This window comes from Peromyscus eremicus, chromosome 6, assembly GCF_949786415.1.
Source record: "Peromyscus eremicus chromosome 6, PerEre_H2_v1, whole genome shotgun sequence".
In the NCBI taxonomy this organism is placed as follows: Eukaryota; Metazoa; Chordata; class Mammalia; order Rodentia; family Cricetidae; genus Peromyscus; species Peromyscus eremicus.
In genome coordinates, this window is record NC_081421.1 from 95269053 (window position 1) to 95290432 (window position 21380).

At 40.5% G+C, this 21380-nt stretch overlaps 1 protein-coding gene across 1 annotated transcript in view; it reads right to left on the minus strand.

The window, feature by feature from the left end:
- Ndst3 (N-deacetylase and N-sulfotransferase 3) overlaps nt 1–21380 on the minus strand; it is a 139168-nt gene that overhangs the window by 69386 nt on the left and 48402 nt on the right. The window contains exons 4-5 of the mRNA XM_059266202.1: nt 4669–4854; nt 335–463 (exon numbers count right to left, since the gene is read on the minus strand). Coding sequence (XP_059122185.1) covers nt 335–463; nt 4669–4854 — 315 coding nt within the window. The remainder of the gene's footprint in view (nt 1–334; nt 464–4668; nt 4855–21380) is intronic.

Sequence of the window (21380 nt, forward strand, 5' to 3'; positions counted from 1 at the left end):
GAGAGAGAGAGAAAAGGGGAGAAATAGAGGAAGAGGAAGAGAGAACAGCGAGAGAAAAGGGATGGGCCAGAGGACAGAGAGGAGAAAGGTGTGAGAGAAGGAAGAGAGGAAGAGGAGGGAGGAGAGGGAGAGGGGGAGGAGGAGGAGGAGGAAGAGGAGGAGGAGGAGGAGGAGGAGGAGGAGGAGGAGGAGGAGGAGGAGGAGGAGGAGAGCAGCAAGCTTCATGCTACTTGACTGGTAAATACCCAATTCCCTATTTCTTCCTCAAGGTAATTTTTATGCACCTTGTTGTTTTAAACATGATTTGTTTTAAGAGCAACTCTTAGGTACTTACTGGGTTGAGAACCACAGTGAAAAAGAGCTCCCCTCCATGAATACTCTTGTCCAGTTCCTTGGGACCTCCTGGATATTCTTTGTAGAAAATTGTGTGAGTGAAGAGCCCACAGGTTTGCCTTGGAAGAACCTGAAGAAAAGATGGCCATGTAAGGAGAAAGCTGTAGTTTATCTTCATTGAGTCTTAACTTGTTTTTCCTCGTGGAAGAGGATATAAAGGTGGTATTTATTGAGCTCTAACTGGGACCTGGAGGAACCCTCCACTGTTGGGAGTTAAAAAGATCTCATAAAGGAGAAGGGGCAGTCAGGGAAGTTAAAGAAATAACTAAAACTGAAATAGACTTTGAATTATTTTAGCCATTTCTCTATTTTAAGTCTCAAAATTAGTACTTTTATTACAGGGTCTAATATGTTTTAGCACCGTAAGAAATAAAATTAAGTAAGACTTTAAAATACTGGAATTGTGTATAACCCTCATTGGTAAAATGCGAATGAGTCCTTCTGCCACACATTTGGAAATGAAGTCAGGTATTAACAAGGTACTTCTTAGAAAGTGGCATTTTAAACAGAATAAACCTTTAAAAGCAACAATTCATTTTTCTGCCCTAGCTTGAAAAACACTGCAGCAAGAGCCCCAGCTTCCAAGTGTTAAGGCTGCCAGATCCAAAAGTAAGAGTGTATCTGTTTAGTTGTTAGCTTTAAAAAGTGTAACAAACAGAATGACAAATGGTCACTTAGCAGAAGGTCTTTTCTCCTTTGCTTCCAACGTCCACATCTGTGATGAGGTCTTTTTGCCCCCCACCCCAGGTCCAGAGTTCTTACATGAAAGTGCAGTGATAAAAGAAGTTTTGCTATTTTCAGCTCAGCCACACAGTGAGACCCACAGTGGCCTGTGCTTGCCACACTTGAAGACACAGCCAACCCATGAGTGTGTGGGGGAAGCCGAGAGGCTTTCAACACCACGTAGTCAGGCATTCTGCTCATTGCTTTAAGTAAACAAATCATCATTTTTATTGCCTTAACTCAAAACATTTTGGTTCAATGACTGCTTTGTAAACACTACCTGTTGAAGACTTCCACGTTTTCAGCTTTCTATGTATATACGACTTCTTTTCCAGTAGTTTAAACAGCACTGTGAGAGGTTCTACTCTACTTCTTAGAAGTTTTCCCAGGAAATATAATTCTCAGCTCAATTAGTGTGTCAGATATTTCTGAGTCAGTCAACACTCTATATATCTCACTCATTTTGCAAAATCATATACAGTGAGAAAGCTATTTTACCTTAGATCAGTTAAAGTATTTCAGTTTAAATCCAATGCTTATTAACTCAGGGTTTTTCATGTCTGAAAACATCATAAACTGTTATAATGCTGTACACAAAACCACAATCAAAAAATTCCAACTGTTTCAGATATGTTTACTATCAATAATTGGACATGTAATTTCATGTCAGTTAAAGCCATTTACAATCTTTACTCATGAACTTGGCAAATATTTGTTTTAAATTCTATGCTAGTTCATGTAGAAGAGAAGTGTGTGTGTGTGTGTGTGTGTGTGTGTGTGTGTGTGTGTGTGTGTGTGTGTTCTATTCTGAGAGGACATAAAATTTATCAGGGGTATGATTAAAATAAAGTCTATGGAATTCTTAAAAAATTACTAAAAATAGTATTAACAATATATCAGGGTAAGGAGGAATATCCAAAACTAAATAAGAAAATGTCTACATGTGATTAAATGCCGGGGTCCTGCTACATTTTAAAAGTGAATGACTTCAAATAAATCACTTTCAGGATTTAGTTTGTTTATCTTGCATAGAACATGCAGGGCTGTCCAGGAAGCTAGCCTGTCCAGGTCATTTGGTTAAGTGGATACAACTGTGAAGAAAATTGAATGTTGTCTTTTTCTTAAATTCTGTGAGTTTGAAAAGATTAAAGGGGAGGCCTTTACTCTGAGTCTTAGGGCCTCAGCGGGCCCCCCTGGGAGGCTAGGCAGACAGGCAGGATCAGGATCAGGGTCCTGTTCCACTGTTTTGATTTGAGATACAGCTATAGGGTGATGAACACATTTCCTGAAACAGCTCTTATGCTACAGATGGAATGAGAAACTTTTCCACGGCATTTTAATATGGACTTGCCCTCAGAGAAGGGTGGTAGTGTAACGCCATGAAATTCAGACTTGTAAACTGTAATCTTTGTTGTGGCTGACAGTTCTTGGGCAATGGTGAAATCCCAGTCAAAACGTCTTAAGGCACACCAATAAAATGCCTGGGAAGGCTTCAAACAGGCAACTCTGCCGACAGTGAGGTGACCCAAGACTGCTGGCCATTGTGTATGTAAGGGGGGTACACTCAGATCAGTGAGAGCCTTACCCCTGGGCCTCCCTTTGTGCACAGTGTGTAGACAGAGTGTGAGTCTTGTTGCTCACAGGCCTCTGTGTCTATCCAGAGGGTCTCATTTAATGACCAGGGTTCAGGGTTCAGAACTTAGTTTTCTATTCATTCCTTATGTGTGAGGATAAAATGTGCCCAATAGAGAGGCTTTGTGCCCCCATGGAACACACGAGTTCAGAGGAGAACCACAGTGCTTCCATTAGTTACATGAGTTAAAATGAAGGTTAGCTGGGATAGAATGCCTGGGAAGCCATTCACAGCGAACAGAGTGTTCCACGATGGGCCACGGAAGACAGAAATGCAGGTGTGCTGCTGAGCATGTTCCATCTGTAAAGGATGCATTAAAGAGCGTGGGAACAGCTGAGACTTGTAAGGTTAGAAAGGTCGGGAGGAGTCAAGGGCTGGCACTGCCTACATGCTAGCCTTCACTGAATGGTGGGCAGAAGGTGAAAATTTACCAAGTGGGATCTTGTACCACAGTCAACATGAAGACGAAGCAGTGAGTTAAGATCAGTGGCTGCCAGAGAACAATGAAGATACTCTAAAGGGATTAGTGCGGGAACTCAGAGAAGGTTTAGAAGTCCTAGTGGGAAGTTTAAATTATGTAACTGAACTAGTGATAGCAGGATTAATGATGGTTTGGAAGGAAAAAGAATACCCTAAGTCTTTTGATTTTAATTAATAGATGATTTCACTTCAGTTAGAAAATATGGGCCTGGTATAAGATTTAGGGTTCACGCCTCAGTCCCTAGCTCTTTCCTTCCCATCTCTATTAGGAGGGCATTCGGCTCTCCAGTTCTCAACTTGTATGTCTGTTTGGATAGTTCCTGGTGATATCCCATCTCTCTTCTGCACAGCCTATAGCCTGCTGAACACTTTTCATCTGGAAATTCTCATGCAGGAGTCCGTGAATCAAATCCATGCGAAAGCAGAATGACAGGTGCAATTGTGTCAAGAGGAAATCTGCCTGAGCTTTGGTTATCTGCAACATGCATGCATTTGCAACACAGGCAAAATACAGTTTTAAGGAGGTATGGGAAATGAAGTCCTTTGGGCAGAGGCAGAAACAGGACAGAACCATGCTGAATACAGTCTCCAGAGACTGACATTCACTACTGTAGGGTTGCCTATGACATCACACCAGCAAAAGTGCACCACACGCTTTTAAATTATGACCTTGTGCAGGCTTTTAGAACTCTCTCATCAGAAAGCTGGCCAGATGATAAATTTACTTTGAGTACCAAGGAAGGGCAAGCTGGGAGAAGAAGGTGTCCATTATACCCTCATCTAGCATTTACAGCATTTTTCTTGTTGAGGGACACATTGAGATGGGGGTTGATGCAAGTTAAATGCCATCATCCACTTGACTTTTAGCAGACATTGGAAAACTGTGTGGAAAGAAGTCAGCTGCCCCTGCTCTGGAGAGCAGATATCTGTTCACATGCATCAGTTTGACTCAGTGCCATTTGTTCTCTGGCAGCTGGCAACAAGTCATGTCCTCACATGTGGCTTTTTGCTATACACACTGCAGTGTTTTGGGGGACCTGGTATGGTAAAGAGGTGCATCTTGACCAGCTTATAAAAGCACAGGATGGTGACTATGGAGAGCTGCCATGACTTTGATCTACTACATGACTTTTGTAAGAAATGATAGTCTAAAATTATTTCTAACTTTGATGTAATGTTTTCCTGGTATTTTTACACCAGGGATTGCTTGCCAGCAGGAGTGACAGGAAAGAAGGTTTTTATTTTATTTTTTCAGAGTTCTATTGAACAGGAAGACACAGCTATGACAAGAACGCCTTCCTTAGGTATGACAACACTCTTCACACAGCACGCCCTCTCCTGCGTCACGCTCTTAACGCTTTGCCCTCCTTTCTCTCTGCCTGTGCCTGTGTGCTGTCATCTGGACGAACTAGCCAAACCCTACACATGCAGGAGCTCACCATGATGTTTTTGTGGATGAAGCCTCTCCGATACCTAGCCGGTTTCAGGTGAGGATATTCTTCAGTGCTGGTGATTTTAATATTCCAAACCTTCTTCCAGGCCTCATAAAGCTGAACGTGGACAGGGTAGACGCCGGAGTGGTGAGGGGACACTGCGTAGCCCATGTCAGTAGGAATGCCGTGCTCCTAAGACCAAGAAAACTCTCATTAGAATATGGGAAGGTTTGTCCTTTTGTTTCTTCTCCTCTCTAGAGTCTCACTGCACAGCCCACCCCTGAACTTACTGTGAATTCACAGTGATCCTCCTGCTTCAGCCTCCCACGTGCTAGGATTAAGATTTGTCTTGATTATAGTTTTAATTTAGGGTTTTGAAATGTACTATAAATACACATATTTAAATCTATCATTAGTTATTGTTTGGTAGAATTAAAATGGCATCTATTAAGACCATTAGAATTCTTGAAGTTGGATGCTGTCAGCCAACCTTCTTATTGTGTTAGTAACTGGGTGGTGGCAGGATAGACAAAATATTGCACTCCACTTAACACATTCTTGGCCATCTGTTCTTTCCATTGATCACAATTTCAAAAAATTAAATAACGAATACTTTCTATAAACAATATTCAGCCCATTCCATTGTGCTGTGGGATGGTCTGTATGTCAAATTGCTCTGATTGGTCAATAAATAAAACACTGATTGGCCAGTGACGAGGCAGGAAGTATAGGCAGAACTAACAGAGAGGAGAAAGGAGAGAACAGGAAGGCGGAGGGAGTCACTGCCAGCTGCCACCATGACCAGCAGCATGTGAAGATTTCGGTAAACCACAAGCCACGTGGCAAGGTATAGATTTATGGAAATGGATTAATTTAAGCTATAAGAACAGTTAGCAAGAAGCCTGCCATGGCCATATAGTTTGTAAGCAATATAAGTCTCTGTGTTTACTTGGTTGGGTCCGAGCAGCTGGGGGACTGGCGGTAGACAGAGATTTGTCCTGACTGTGGGCAAGGCAGGAAAACTCTAGCTACACCATTGGACACAAAGAATGACGAAACTTCCAACTTTAACTGGCCTGCTCCAAGGATCTCATTGTGTCTGCTGCACTTTCTACCGAGTCCGCTACATTTCAATTGGAGCCTCAGCATGTGCGGCAGTAACACAATGAAATCTCAGAAGAAGCACACAGATTTGATTGCAGACTGTAGGAAATTTTATAGAGGTTTTGTTTGTTTGTTTGTTTTAGAAGTCCTCATCATGCAAGCAGAAGGTACCCAAAGAAATAAACAATCTGGGAATTTACATGACTTTTAAATTAAACTTTCATACGTATCAAATGATACCAGCTAGAAACAAATACCTTCCAAACTACAAATGTACAATGTATACTGAGGAAGTGACTAACAATGGGTCAAGGTGTTCCTTATCTATTGGTCCTGTCCAGTTCCTGCCAATTCCCAGAGGATGCTAGCTTATTTTAGAGAGGATTTGGGTCAACTCAGAATCATTGTAATTGTTCTCAGCTTCAGGTGGACCATGAATCCTCATCTATTACTCTTGGCAGAGAGACAGTTTCCCAGACACAAGGTGTGAAATCAGTCTTTTATAAGAACACCAAAGGTTTTAATATGGACGGATATTTTTCCTGAATGATTTGTTTTGCTTTCTGTTTGTATTTTCCAATTGCTTGACAACTTTCAAAGATTCCACTGAAATAATCTTTCTTTGAATTAGTCATGGTTTTCTTCACACCAAAGAGCAATTTCACACAGACAATCATAGTATCAGGCTGTCAAATAGACTGCCTTGACAAAGTGTGCTACAAATAGACATGGAAGGCAAAGAGATACAGCCATCTTTGTTTCTCAACCCAGAGAACATCAGAAAGGGGAGAGACACACATGTAGCATCTATACACTAGAAAGCTGGCTGCCAGGCATTACCACCTCTCAGTGAGGGGCTCATTACATCCCTAATTTCACTTCCTTTCAGGACCTTTACTCACTATTCAAAACTTCTATCAGTCCTCTCTACTAAGGATGCTCGAACTGAGAGCTACACATTGCTGCTTATGGAAACAGAGATGAGACAGGGAGCATGCAGGAGACAGACTGCAGGATTACTGGGAAGGATTGACACTTTTATTTTCAACCTCTGTAGATGTTTCAATACTTATGGAATCATTACTATATAATTTAGGACTTCATTGAAATAGAAATGAAATACCTCCTTACTTCCCTCTCTAGTTTTAAACAATTCAGATTAAGGCAATTTCTTCCACTAAGAATTGTGTACCAATATGTAATTTTGTTAGAAAAGGTCACTAAAGTATCAATCGCAAATGGTTGAAGAATAGGGATGTAACTTAAAAGATCAGACAAAAGAAAATGGATTTCCATTAAAAAAAGTTTGAAAGAAAACAAGGAACAATTACATGTTAAGAACTTCTTGGAGATCTTTGTGAAGAAGCAATTCACAACAGCCAGAGCTCTATTAAAACTCCAAATACCCAGAGATTCACAAGCAATGATGTTGATCCAAAGGTCAAGGGAGTTTTTCAATGTTTGCCAAGTACTCTTGCAATTCCAGGACACTGGATGTACAACAAAAAGATGATTTAACATATAAAGGACATTTCCTTCCTTTGAATTCTTGAGGAATGTTTGACCACTATGGTCTATGCAGATTTTATTTATTTATTTATTTATTTATTTATTTATTTATTTATTTGTTTGTTTGTTTGCTAGCTTTAGTTATTAAAGTTTTGCCTTTTCTTTGCAGTCTGGTGCAGTGATGGGGCATTTCACAGTCACATGTACTCTCTTACATTTGTGAGAAAAACTGACCACATTGAATCCCTAGCCCCATTTTCTAGCCTATTGCACAGAAGGCTATATAGCTCAAAGTGTTGAGAAGTCACTAATTCATATGTGGGACACATTTCAAATGGTTCTTGCAACATGACACACTCCTTGAGTGCTGCTGATTGTTACGACCCCATCTCTAATGCTCTTGTGTGTGGTGATCTGAACATACAACTTTACCTAGAAACTATGACAGTTCTGAACCTTCATTTATTGATTAATTAATTACTAAAAGATACAAGCTCCTTTTCTCTACCTCTCCTGTGGATCTGGGGGTCACATCTTATGGCTTCTTCTTTTTGTGTGGGCCATTTCCTTTGGGCCTGTCCAAATGCAACCATTTCACAAAGCTCTCTGGTAGAGTAGGTCTCTTAGAAATGATTTTATATAAGGGCTACATAAACACATCATACCAAATCTGTACCTAGTGCTCCTAAATACAGCCCATTATCATGTCCTAAATACCGCAACTAGTGAAAAACCTTAAATGTGTCTACTCTTTCTTATGTTTACCACAGTTGCCCAGTACACTGTTACCTATGGCAATTTGGTACAGGTTTCTAATATTCTATCCATTGTGTCCCCTCACTTGCCTTCTTCCAAACCATTCTCCATATAGTAGCCAAAGAAATATTTGACAGACTCAAATATGATCATATGACTTTCTATTTAAAATCTTCCAGGCAGTCCCTGGCACTTAAATACGAAGTTATAGCCAGATTGTGATCTCTGCATCATATAACCCTTGCTCCTTAAATCGGGCCTCACGTTGGTTGTTCACTCCTTATTTACTCTTTCATCATGTTAACCTTTCCTGACATTCACCAAACTCTTTCCTACCCCGGTGCCATGCTATTCTGAATCTTTTTGTTTCTCCTTTTTGAGACAGGGTCTCTTTATATCACTCTGGCTGCCCCGAATCTCACTGTGTAGACCAGGGTGGCCTCAAACTCACAGATCTGCCTGCCTCTGCCTTCTGAGTGCTGGGATTGAAGGCATGTGCCACTCTGCGCAGCTTCCTACACTTACTTCTGAGTAAATCTACAGAACAGACTTGCCTACAAGATACACTGGCCCAACAGTGGCACACATATTATGGGATTAATCAACCACCTTGTGATTATATTTAACGTCCCTCCTATAAGGTTGAACCCATACACAGTATTGCTAAAATGGCCAAGAATCTGAGACTAGGTAAATCATGGGTCTAGGGAGAAAACCTACTACTATATTTCTTTTAATGAGACTTAGCAATAAAATGACTCTTAATGACTAGCCTTTGTTATTCAAGGCGACACAGCATCATTTTGTAAATAATTTTTTCTTTGTTCTTCTTCTGCATTAAGCAATGACTCTAAGAAGTCTAGGTTCTGTTTGTTCACCACTGTTGGCAGCTCATTGTCTTACTAACTGCAAACAAGAGACAAGCATCTGTGAACAAGTGTGAATACGGTGCTGACACTGCCCACCTCTTCTCTTTTTAATTTTTTACCTTCTTAGTGGTCTCAGCTCAACTGTCAGTTTATCTGAAGTATGGACATATAGTAACTCACTGAGAAATTTTAATAACTGCATAAATAATACTTGCAAACATGTTTGAAACTGTAGTTGAAATTATTATTTTAGAGGCAAAATTTAGATATATAATTTCAAAATAATAATGTTTTATGATATAAGATGTAATATTACAAAACTTTTCTTATGTTATCATTCAAGATTTTCCAAACAGATAATGTAAAGATAACTTAAAAGGCAAGTAATGCTGTAGTCCTTAGGAAAATCCCCTCAAAAACTAAAGGAAGAAAGAAAAAAATCAGTATTCAAGTATTCAGACAGCACACTCACTTTATTACCAAAGTACTGACGCTGATAGTACTTACTTATTTAAACTCTTGCTGGTAATTAAGAATCGTGTTTTACTTAGTGCTTATCTCAGTTTCAATCTTTCTGAATAGAAGAAACTTAGCTTTTCCCATCCATGGCTAGATAGCCCACTGCCTTTTTCCGATCTCAGAGAGAAGCAAATCTGTAGTCTATTGAAATTTCTAAGCCCACAGTGGCAGTCTACAATCTGTTAGATATTCTGTTGTCTACAGAGAAAACAGCCGGAAACTGCAGCAACGTACTTTGGGAAACTTCTAGATGCTTTTCTGATCTCTGTTTTGGTTGGAATGTCCCATTTTCTCAGAATATAGAAGTTCATGCTTTGGTTAACTACCTCACAACACTGAGATTCAAATTTGCAATTTGCATGAATTTGAGGTAAAATTTCCTTCTATTTAATCTTTGTATTATGGTGTGCTGTTTCTAGGAAAAAAGGCTCTTTTTCTTTGATTTTTTTAAAATGGCTTCCTTTAGGATTGCGGCTGTTGGAGATACTGTTTCACAGAGTACACTTATCTAGAAGATGGGAGCATATTTGGAAAATAAGATTAGAATCAAGGTTTGAGTATATTCTCTTCATATAATTCATATATATATATAATGGCAGTGACTGTTGTTAGTGTGGATCAACGTATGTGAAGACTGTTCAGAGGAAACTGAACAAAATGCAGTATAAACCAGGTAACTCAGGATCTATCTCTAGGTTGAAGAATTAGGGTTTGGTCAGTGTGCTAAGACTGTTAAATACTAGAACAATTTCTATAACAAGTGATGGTAGTTTTGATATGGTTTAAAATTAAAATTCTTGGAAGATAATTAGCCAAGGAACTTTATTTATTTTCTGCAACCAAATGTGAGAAACAAATTTTATAAGCAATCACTAAGTTTCAGATTAAAAACACCATTTCCTCTGGTGCCAGGGAAACTCCTAGGAATCCACAAGGATAACCTCAGCTAAGACTCCTAGCAATAGTGGAGAGGGTGCCTGAACTGGCCTTCTTTTATAATAAGATTGGTTACTACCCTAATTGTCATCATAGAGCCTTTATCCAGTAAATTATGGAAGCAGACAGATGCAGAGATCCACACCCAAGCACTGGGCCGAGCTCTGGTAGTCCTGTTGAAGAGAGGGAGGAGGGATTATATGGGCAAGGAGTGGGGGGTCAAGATCATGATGAGGAAATCTACAGAGACAGCTGACCAGAGCTCATGGGAGGTCAGGGACTCTAGACCGAAAGCTATGGAGCCTACATGGCACCTACGTAGGCCCTCTGCATGTGGGTGACAATTGTGTAAATTGGTCTGTTTGTGGGACCCCTAGCAGTGGGACCAGGACCTGTCCCTGGCACATGAGCGGGCTTTTTGGAACCTATTCCTTATGATGAGATGCTGCACTCAGCCTTGATGCAGGGGGTGAGGAGCTTGGTCCTGCCTCAGTTTAATATGCCATGCTGTTGACTTTCATGGGAGGCCTTTCCCTTTCTGAATGGAGATGGATGAAGAATGGATGGGGGTGAGTAGGAGGAGGTAGAGAGAGGGGGTGGGAGGAGAGGAGGGAGGGGAAACTGTGGTTTGTATGTAAAATAAATATAAAAAATTAAATAAAAAAATAAAATAAAAATACCATTTCCCGTAGAGTACAGTGATGCATGCCCACAACCCCAGCCCTCTGAAGATTCATGAAGGATGACTGCAAGTCCATGATCAACCTATCTTTAAAAATTACATTAAATTAAATTTTATATTGATTTCACTTTATCTTTGTAGTTTTATGAATAATTTTTATGTTGAGATGCTAAATATTAATGCATTATTTTTAATTTATGGTTTAATCTTAAACAAGCATACTTTCCCAGTCACATTTTACAGGAGTTATGATGCATTTATAAACAACTGGTCAGTAATTTGTAGGTCTGGCTACTGCACACCGCTGCCTTTCTTATGTATGCTCTTCAATTTGTAGTACAAATGGCTGTCTACTCTGGCTATTATGTGAAAACCCTGCTGTGATGACAATTCTGTTTTGAATGAATTTGCCTTACGGATTTAGAGTCTGTTGGCAGCCATTGTGTGAATAATTGGCTTGCTCTTCCTCATTCTAGGCTCCTGGGAGGCAACCCCTAAATCCTTGTCCCAATTTCCCAAAGTCCCAAATAGGGACTTTGTTGTTCATGACACGGCAAACCTGAGATCACATTTGAGTCTATGCTTAGAATGGAACCTGTCAGGCCCGAAGAACCAACCATGTAATTAGAGAGTGGGCTACTGAGGCGGGTAATAGAGTTAACCTCTGGGCAAGAGGGGAGAGTTGGAGAGTGAGTTTGGTCACAAGGACAGTGAGTCAATCCATCATGCTGATGAAGTGAAACCTTAATAAAAACTGGGATTCGAGGCTTATTCCCTGAATGGTAATACTCACACAGACCCAGAAACCTCCAGAAGTTAATGTTCTTTGTCTTGCAGTCTGGAGAACGAAAACATGCTACAATAATGAAATTAACAAAAATCCTTGGATAAAGGTGCTAGTGGAATTAATAACGAGATCTTGTAAGGTAGAATGGCATTATAGTAGCTCATAAAGTAGAAGTGTGACCCTACCATTCTGAAGCAACACCTCTGAGAAACATTGTATGGTCTTTAACTCAAGGATAAGAAAGGGCTCCTATTCTTTCAGTATCCAAAAATACAAATGCAAGAGAATGAGATTCTCAGTGTCGCAGGGACCCGAAGATATGCAGCTGGGTATGGGGAGATAGCCTGGGCTGAGCCTTGTGTCCATGTGCTTTACTGAACAGTGTCCTGGGTAGACTGTTTATCCATACCACACCTCAACCTCTTCTCTTCCCACTGTTAGGGGCAATGCAAGTGACAGTTTCATCTTCTCCAGCCAAGCATGATGCTCAAAGGGAAGAGAGCTAAGAGGAGAAGGTGACCCCATCCCCTGCTGTCCTAAAGAAGCCCAGGACAAAAAGGTAATGAATCTGTTTAAGAAAAAGCTCAAGAACTTTGGCATTAGATAGGCCACTCAGGGCAAGAGGGATCTCACCATCCACAACCATCTGCAAGAGACGCCACCTGTAAGTCTCTGCAAGTGCTTCCTGCAATGAGCCTGTTCACTTAGGCAGTGGACCAGCAGCCAGCAGCTGTTCAAGCTTTCCCACAACCATAGGCCAGCGACAAGAAGGAGAAGAAGCAGAGGCTGTTGGCCAGTGCTGAGAAGCAGGCTGGCTGCTGGCAAAGAGGACGTCTCTACTATACATAGCACATATATGGCATATGAAAAGACTCAGAGGTAGGGGAGGGGAGGGGGAAATGATATAGTCATATTTTAATTTAAAAATTAAAAAATATATGAGTTAAAAGAATTCTTCCACTGTTACTTCTGTGTCCCTCTCCCCAAACCTCAGAATTTTTATGAAGGGCACACATGCATAAAGGACACTATCATGATCAACAGTATTTAATAAAGGTTTAAGTTAGCACTATAATCTAGAAAGCTGAACAAATGAAGATATCAACCATAAATTTATTTTGGCAAAGATAACGGATGCTATGTTTATACATGAGTTGAGGATCAGCCCTGGTATACACAATAGGGTTGTAGCAATGACCTCAGCAATAACCCTTTCTTAACAGTGTACACCCCCTTCCATTCCTACTACAACTGAATAGCTTTGCTATTTGATGAGCTTGAATGGTATTTAATAAGGCAAATGCATAAGTAAGCACCAGGTACAAAAGTTAAGCTAAAATTTGAGTACAAGTACTAAAAAGGTGCCAAAACATGTGTCTACCACTTGCAATCACTAAAAGTTATTAGGGCCAGGTGCCTGAGCCTACCTCTATCTTCCCTAATAACGGAGTAATTTATTGCATGAGCATTTTCATTTAATGGGGCATATTTTCCCTTCTCCAGCTCCTTTCAGAATGCTGGAAATGTCACAACTGTGTCGAGTGGCTCATAAGAAAACATGCCACTAGAGGATGCGCTTTTTTGAGAACACTCAGAAGAATCATGTGAGCACTTGTACTCTGTATACACCAGGTTGAGTTTTGTTTTAAATTGCTTAGATTTACTCAAGTGAAACACAAGAAGGGGGGCTTTCAGAAATATAAAAGAAATATGATTGAGGAAGCTTTATTTTTATATTTAAATGGCTGAAAAGATAATTGGCTGGGGATACAACGAATGTGTTGTAGGGTTTCTACACTAGCTTTCTCTGAGTTTGAAGCAATGAATTTGATTGGGACATTGGAGGTTTTTAAGACATAGTAAAGCTGTAGACAATTCAATGACAGTTGGAGATCCCCAGACTCCCTTCAAGTACATTTGATCTTTAAGAAAACACACACAGTTGGCTAGCTAGAGATGTTTAAGTCTGCGTAACACTAATTTTAATTGTAGTTTGATATTCCTAAAAGAAAGCTGGTGAAGACATTGGTCTGTCACGGTTTATTGCACACTTTCTGGTGTTCGTGGTAGTTACCAAGGCAGTGATGCTGGTGGTATTTCACAGACATCAGAAATGACATGTCATATAAACGGCTATGCAGGAGGAAAGCTTCGTAAAAAGCCACAATGTGATGCACTCAATTTGTTTTAAAAATACCACAGTCACTAGTGTCAATGGTGCTGGGGCCTGCATCTAAACAAACTGTGGTGGTCTCATGGGCTTTTAAGCTTGACAAATCAGGATGAAAGCTTCTGCCCCAGCCTCCACCAGCTGTGTGAGCTTAGTAAAATTATGCAAATTCTCTGATCTTTGTAATGCAGGAATCATCAGCCGTATAGGTGGCTGTGGGAATTCATGAAATAAGTATAACATATGATTCACAGTTGGAGCTCAGCAATTTCTCTTTCTTCATTTCCTTAGGAATCGAGACTGAAATGTACTTTTCTGTTACATTTAAAAGAGAGCAGAGAATAATGTACTTTTTTAAAAAAATCAATATTCCCCAGTCTGAGCATAAATTAAATAAAAAGAATGGGGGTTTGGGGAATTAGATAAATTGCTACAATGATCTAAAAATAGGCATAAAATCTGGAGGCAGTTGGAGAAGAACAGTTGAAAAGGAACAGAAAATGATACAGTGCAGAAAAAGAACAGACATCATGGAATGGCAGGAACGGGGGCTATGAGACATGAAAAAGCTAAAGCTGTGGTTGAGGAGATGGCTCAGTGGGTAAATCGCTTGCTTCAAGTGTGAGCGCCAGAGTTTGCAGCCCAGAACCCATGTAAAAGCTTAGTAGTTGTACCTTCCACTCTCAGAAGGCTGCAGTAGGATGACTTGGGCGAAGTGACCAGAATAGTCACTTGTAGCACGAATTTCAAAAGGTCTTATTAATAAAATCAAACCCAGTGCCAGGTATGGGGGTGAATGCTGGAAGATCAGAGAAGCAGAACAAGCCAAAGCTTCCTCACCTCGCCTGATCCTGTTTCCTCAGACTGGAAGCCTCTGAGTCCTTACCCAAGTGGATCTTAGCTGAACTGCTGCTAAAAGCCTAAAAGTTTAACCAGGCTCTAGTTCCTGGTCCTCATGCCTTATATACCTTTCTGCTTCCTGCCATCACTTCCTGGGATTAAAGGCTCGTGTCACCATGCCTGTCTGTTTCCAGTGTGGCTTTGAACTCACAGAGATCCAGATGGATCTCTGCCTTTGGAATGCTAGGATTAAAGGTGTGTGTGCCACCATTTTTTCTGACCTCTATATCTAGTGGCTGTTCTGTTCTCTGACCCCAGATAAGTTTATTAGGGTGCAAAATATATTGAGGGACACAATATCACCACAGTCACCACTGACAAAAGACTGGGCTTGAGAGAATATACCTCAGTGAGAAACGTGGGGAGGGTTTAAAGATTCCTGATGTCCTCCACATGTACACTTACAGAAGTGCACATGCACACACACACACACACACTCTTAGAAGATTACCAAAGGCGACCTGAGCTGCAGAATTGGCTCCTACTCATTGTTGCATAGCCATTTCCTCTGAATTGAAACATTCCTAAGGATGTAAACAAAATTTAAGCATACAAGGCCTAGGAAGTTACCAAAGTTTACAGGCTTCACAAGTCCCCTTCTTGAAGTGATACAAGCATAAGTGGGGACAATTCTGGAGATAGGAGACTCTTCCACGGGCTGAACTGTGTGTAAATGCTGCAGGGAGCTCCAGGGATGCATTGTTTCTGAGCTGTCACCCTGCTGGGGTAGGCTTTTCAGTGATGCAGCTGCTTTTGACTCATTCTTGACCCTGCAAGTCACCCCCAATAAACTTCTGGTTCCCAAGCCTGATTTGGGAGAGACTGTTTCTACTTCTGTGGTCTGTCATTAACGTCCTACGTGGGGTGAATAGATGTTTCCACAGAAAGAGTCTCATGCCATTTCTCTTCCTGCTGCCCCTTCCATTTCAGTCCCATTTCTAGCCACATCTCAGCTACCATGTGCTATAAGAAGACAGAAGAATGGAAAGACAGAATTTAGGAGCAGCATTTGCAGATCTGGAAGCAGAACTTGTCCCTCTCCACATCCTGCTCAGCCCAGCAGTAGGAATTTATAGACAGATTCATAAAAGCTTTTAGTTTGCCTCATGTCCACATGACCGTGGGCAGAGAGGGACTACTCAAACAGTACATGCACTAAATTTATCTTCCTTTTACAAAACCAGTTTGTCAACGGTATGCATGCTGGCACGGAAGTCTAGCATTTGTGCTGGAGGAAAAGGGGAAAGGAACTGAGAGATGTATTTTCTACGCTCTCTTATTATAAAGTTTGAAAGCTTCCCGTAGACTGAATGAGTGTAACCTGAAAAGGAATTTACAAAGTAACCCTCAAGCTCCTGAGGCTATCAAAACCACACTCTAAAAGTTTAAGGACATAGGTTTCCCTTTTTTTCCACACACCTTTGGTTTTGGTTACCTCTCCCTTCTTACCTGCTTCCTCGGCATCACCCCTGCCCCACACTTTAACCTTTCCATCCATAATCTCCCCTTTGCTTCCTTTCATTTCCTACGTGTTCTGTTAATCCCTCTCACTTGAGGCCTTTTTATTTCCTTCTCCAATGTCCTTTCTTACCGTCTTGGCCTCTATAGGCACCACAAGTCTAATGCGCTACTGGAGAATTCATAGTCAGGATCCACAGATGTAAGAGAACATGCGACTTTGTCTTTGTGGACCTGGGGTACATCACCCAGTATAATTTTTTTCCATTTCCCTGTAAATTTACATTTTTGTTACAGCTGAATAAAATTTCATTGGGTATATGGACCACATCTTTTGTAGCCACTCATCAGCTGAAGGACATTAGTCTTGCCCAGCTGTGAACAATGTACGATACACTACCAACCTACCCGGCAAGTTATACCCACCAGTGCAATAAGAGCATGATTAAAATGGAGGTAACCAAATGCTTTCTGGTTGGATTTGGGGCCCTCTCCATAGAAAGAAATCCTTGTCTATGTCTGTGAACATGATCAAGAGATCATAACTATTAGAGGAGAACCTATTACTATTGTTTTGATAAAGGGACATATTGTTAAATTCCTTTCTGCATATGTCCCTAAATTTGTGCTGATCTTGTCCTTCATTGGAAAAGCACTGTATAGTGGCCATTAACACTGAGTTGTATCTGGTCAAAATATCAAGAACAAATGAGGGTGGAGTGCTCAGTCCTAAATGGACACAATCCCCTAAGGCTTAGGTGACATCATGGGATGGGAAATGTAAGAGTGGAAGATGAGAAGGTGTGGCACAAAAAGGCATCTTATGGACATGACGGAGACACTGCATTCACGAACTCACTTCAGCTGTGGTTGTCCACATAAAGCCTGGACATGATTGTGCCCATCAACATTTCATCATGGATGGGGGAGGTGTTCACGAGGTTCTACCCTCCTTGGGAGTCCATCGGCAGCTAATGGTTGCTGGCGGAGGGAGGTCATTCTCTTCAGTGGCTTAGCCACTGATAAGTTGTCCAGGCTCCAATAAATAACCTGACATCTATGTTAATGCAGGCAACACAAAGTAAACTCAATGAAATGTACATGCGCGTGTGTGCACACGCATGCACACACACACATACACACACGCGTGCCACCCACCCACCCACCCACACACACACACACACACACAGAGAGAGAGAGAGAGAGACAGAGAGACAGAGAGAATGCAGAATAGCAGAATGAGAGAGTTCTTGGAATGAAGGACAGGATGAGAGAAGAAATGGGAATAAAACCAGCTAAAATCCACTACATAAATGTATAAAACCATCAAAGAATTAAAAACAACCCCTAGGCAATAAACAATAGCAGCACATAAAAGTAAATTACGATGGTGTTTTCATCTGATAAGATAAAAGTCATTTAATAATAGCTGAATGATTATTTTCACATAAGAAGTTTTACGCCATTGTAGAGGAGGCAGGTGAGTCTTTTTGCACAGATGAACTATGGAACTTTAAAAGAAAACCAGCAGTTCATGTTTTCAAAAATGCAAACAAGTATATGCAGAGAGAAAGTAGGCGGCTTGTCCATTCATGTACATTTTGACCTGTTGTTTCAATTTACTGTTCATCTGTCCAATGAAAGGCTGAATTCTTCCTACACCAGAAACAGTCCCCACAGCTCTCTTTTTATAGTCCCATTTCCATTGACTTAGTCAGCCTGGCTTTTACTTTGTCTTCTGTGATTCTCTTGCCAGTAATCCAATTTGTCTGTTCACCCCCAATCCTTCTCTGCCTGTCTGTCCTTAACACTCCCACACTAGTGTTCTATGATTTTGTCATCTCTATGGAAATGTGAGAAGTCTGGAGGCGAAAATGACAATGTCATCTCTGAAGTTCAAAATACATACCATACATAATTCTGAAAACAAGTTGGTGAATTTTTCAATTTAGGAAAATAGAAGTTAGGGTATTTTGGATGAACAAATAGTTGTGAAACAGCTGCTGGGAATATACCTCTGGAGCAGAACTAGAGGATAAGGCACTCAAAACCATCTCATTTCCTCCCAAGATTATACCTGAAAAAAACGGGAGGAGACATTTGGGTAACACTGGGGAACCGTCAGAGCACTTTGCGTCCAAGTGCCAGATCTATGATTTAGCTGTGCGTCTGAGGGAAGAACTCAACCTTCCCACACTAGCCTTGTCATAGAGAAGAGGGAGACGGAGCAGGGGTTGTGAAGAGGACAAGACATGTTTACTGAGTCGATGCATGCTCCAGCTACATAATAACTGCTCACTATGGACCCCTTCTCCTAATAAGGGTTTTAAAAACACAGGAGAATAGAAAAAAAGACAAAATTTAATAAATAAACATATAAGAGGTATACAAATCATGCCATGGAAGTTGTTAAAGCCGAGCATTTACTTTCCAGGAATGACTAATTTAAAATGATTTTTATCAGTCAAAAGATCAATTTTCCTGGGTCACACAGGCTGGGGAGGGAGAGTTCAAAATGCTTTAGCTAATGATGGAGTGAAAAGGTGTGCCTATCTTCCACTTCTACCTCAGCAAAGAGAAGCGTTTTGCAGGACATTTATGATGAGAAAGACACCAAAGTTGATGAAGAGATAATTATATGAAGTATCAAGTATGACATAAACTAAATCGTTTAAGTTTTTCCAGACTAAGAGCAGATATCTTATGGCAATTGATAGAAGAGAATGTGGATTTACTGTGCAGATACTTTTACTACCCATAATGAAACAGCAAACAGGAGTAGTCAGGAGTGGGGAATATGTTGGGTTTTTAAAAAAGAATGCTGGCCCTGTGAACTCTGTGACTCAACAAGCTTAATGTCAAACCCATTGTGAGAAGACATGATTCTAGAAGTGACTGAGAATAAAGAAGAAAGCAGGAACATGAGGAAGAAGTCCTTTGAAGTAAAAGTTCTAAACTGGCTTCGGAAAAGTGTCACACACACACACACACACATCTTCATTCCTGATGTCTGGCACACTTAGTGTGATCTTTCTAGATATTAGTCTGTTTAAGTAGATTTGCAGTTGGTATGTCAACTATTATGACATGATGGTATCAGAGGACACAAGTCACTGTGGAATAAAGTCTGAAATGTTCAACTACAAATCTACAAATGACTATGTTCAGTTTTAGCAATGACTTGATACAAATGTAGAAGTCATACATATGAATTCAGGAATGGCACAGAGCTGGCAAAGACATGTGGAAGTCACGGAGTAGAATCAACTTTTAGCAGGATGTCTATCTATTGAAATAGTGACAGCGGCAATCTCAAGGCTAATCTATAATTAACAGAATCAACTGGACAAAATCACCATATAAAGTGTTAGCAAAACTCCCCGTCCCAGGTCTGTGAGACATGGGTGTGGCATAATGGTTCAACAAAGTTTAATGTTGGCTCCATTACTAAGAATAAAATGCTCTTTTATACAATAATCTTCTCTGCTTTCTGATGCAATGAGACCACATGAGTGGGCCATGATGCTGCATTTAGGATGAGAACAAAAAATTAGAACTGTCACAAATTGCACTTGGGATGAGGAGAGGTTTTCAACCCTGTTGAATGACCCAAGATGCAAAGTCTGGAGAGAAGCATATTAATATCATGCCTATTTACTTTCTTTATTTGTGATGCTTTGATATCCCTTGGCCTTGCTGACCCCGAAGAGACTGTTAGCCAGTTCCCAGGCATAATGAACTCCTGCTCAGGAGTACACTTCAGATGTGACCCACTACTCCAGCGGTTATCCATATCTCTGGTGCTCACGACTCAGGTGATGAGCAAAGTATTCTGCTCTAATCACACAGGGCCAACGTCCAGGAAACCAGTGCCTACCCCTGGGAACCCACTGGCCTCCTTCGCCTTGTCTCACCCATGGAAATCATAAAGAAAGTACTCTTCCACATTCTCCTAACCACTCGGTGCTTCCCCATTTGGCCCTGTACAATGTGGCATGCCTCTTCCTCTTGGTATTTGAGTAACAACCTGTCCTTTTGGTGTTACTTGTCTCCTGATGATAAAAACATACAGTTTGAGACCATGGTTAACAGACTCTTAGGATCTTCAAGAAGTATCTAGCTGTATTTTAACAACCATTTATTGAACACCTACATGCAGACATTACTCTGTTTATACACTTACTCAAATTACAAGAAAGACACTAATTCTCGCTCCCTTCTATGATTTCCATTATGAATATACTGATTCCAGTTGTATTTAGGTTTTAAGACTGACTAATATTCAAGTGACACATTCACTGTTCTCAACATACTTACCACTGTATATAACATTCTTTTGACTACTCAGAACCGCTGCTAGCTATAAAGTCAGAGCTGGATGGTGGGGACATTTTCTAGGTCAGGACCCTTGAGTAGCTGAGTAGAGGCAAGGTTTTGTCTTGGGGGAAGGTATGAGGTGATAGTGGGGTTACGAAGAACACTCGTGTCATGTTTCATATTGTAGGAACTGGCATGGAGTCCCAGTACTCTAAAGTTGAACATGAGCCCTATAACTTGTCCTTCAGTTTTCTATCTCTTCCCTTACATTCATTTTATGAAGTAAATTATATGCTTCAGTCAGTCTGTTCTGACTTATAATGAGTGACCTTCATGCACAATGCTGCTTGGATTACTCCAGAGTGTGGCCCATCAGTTCAGATTAGATTCTGCATCCTAACTGGAATTCTCTACTTTTACCAAGACTACTAAAATTATACTTTGCATTAAATATTAATATAAGATGAAAACATGATGTGCCTTTTAGCAAAGTGCTTTATTGAAAGAAAAAAATGATAGATTTTTCTCCCTTCTCTAGCTGCAAGCAAGTGAATTGAAAGACAGTCATGTATTCTGGCAAGGTTTTTAATATATTTAAAATTATATTTTGATAGTATAATCTTTATTTCCATATTGGAAAAGTGATATGTTCACTAATCTAAAAACATATGTAATGACAATAGACAGTCCTGCTAAGGTGAATGAATGTGT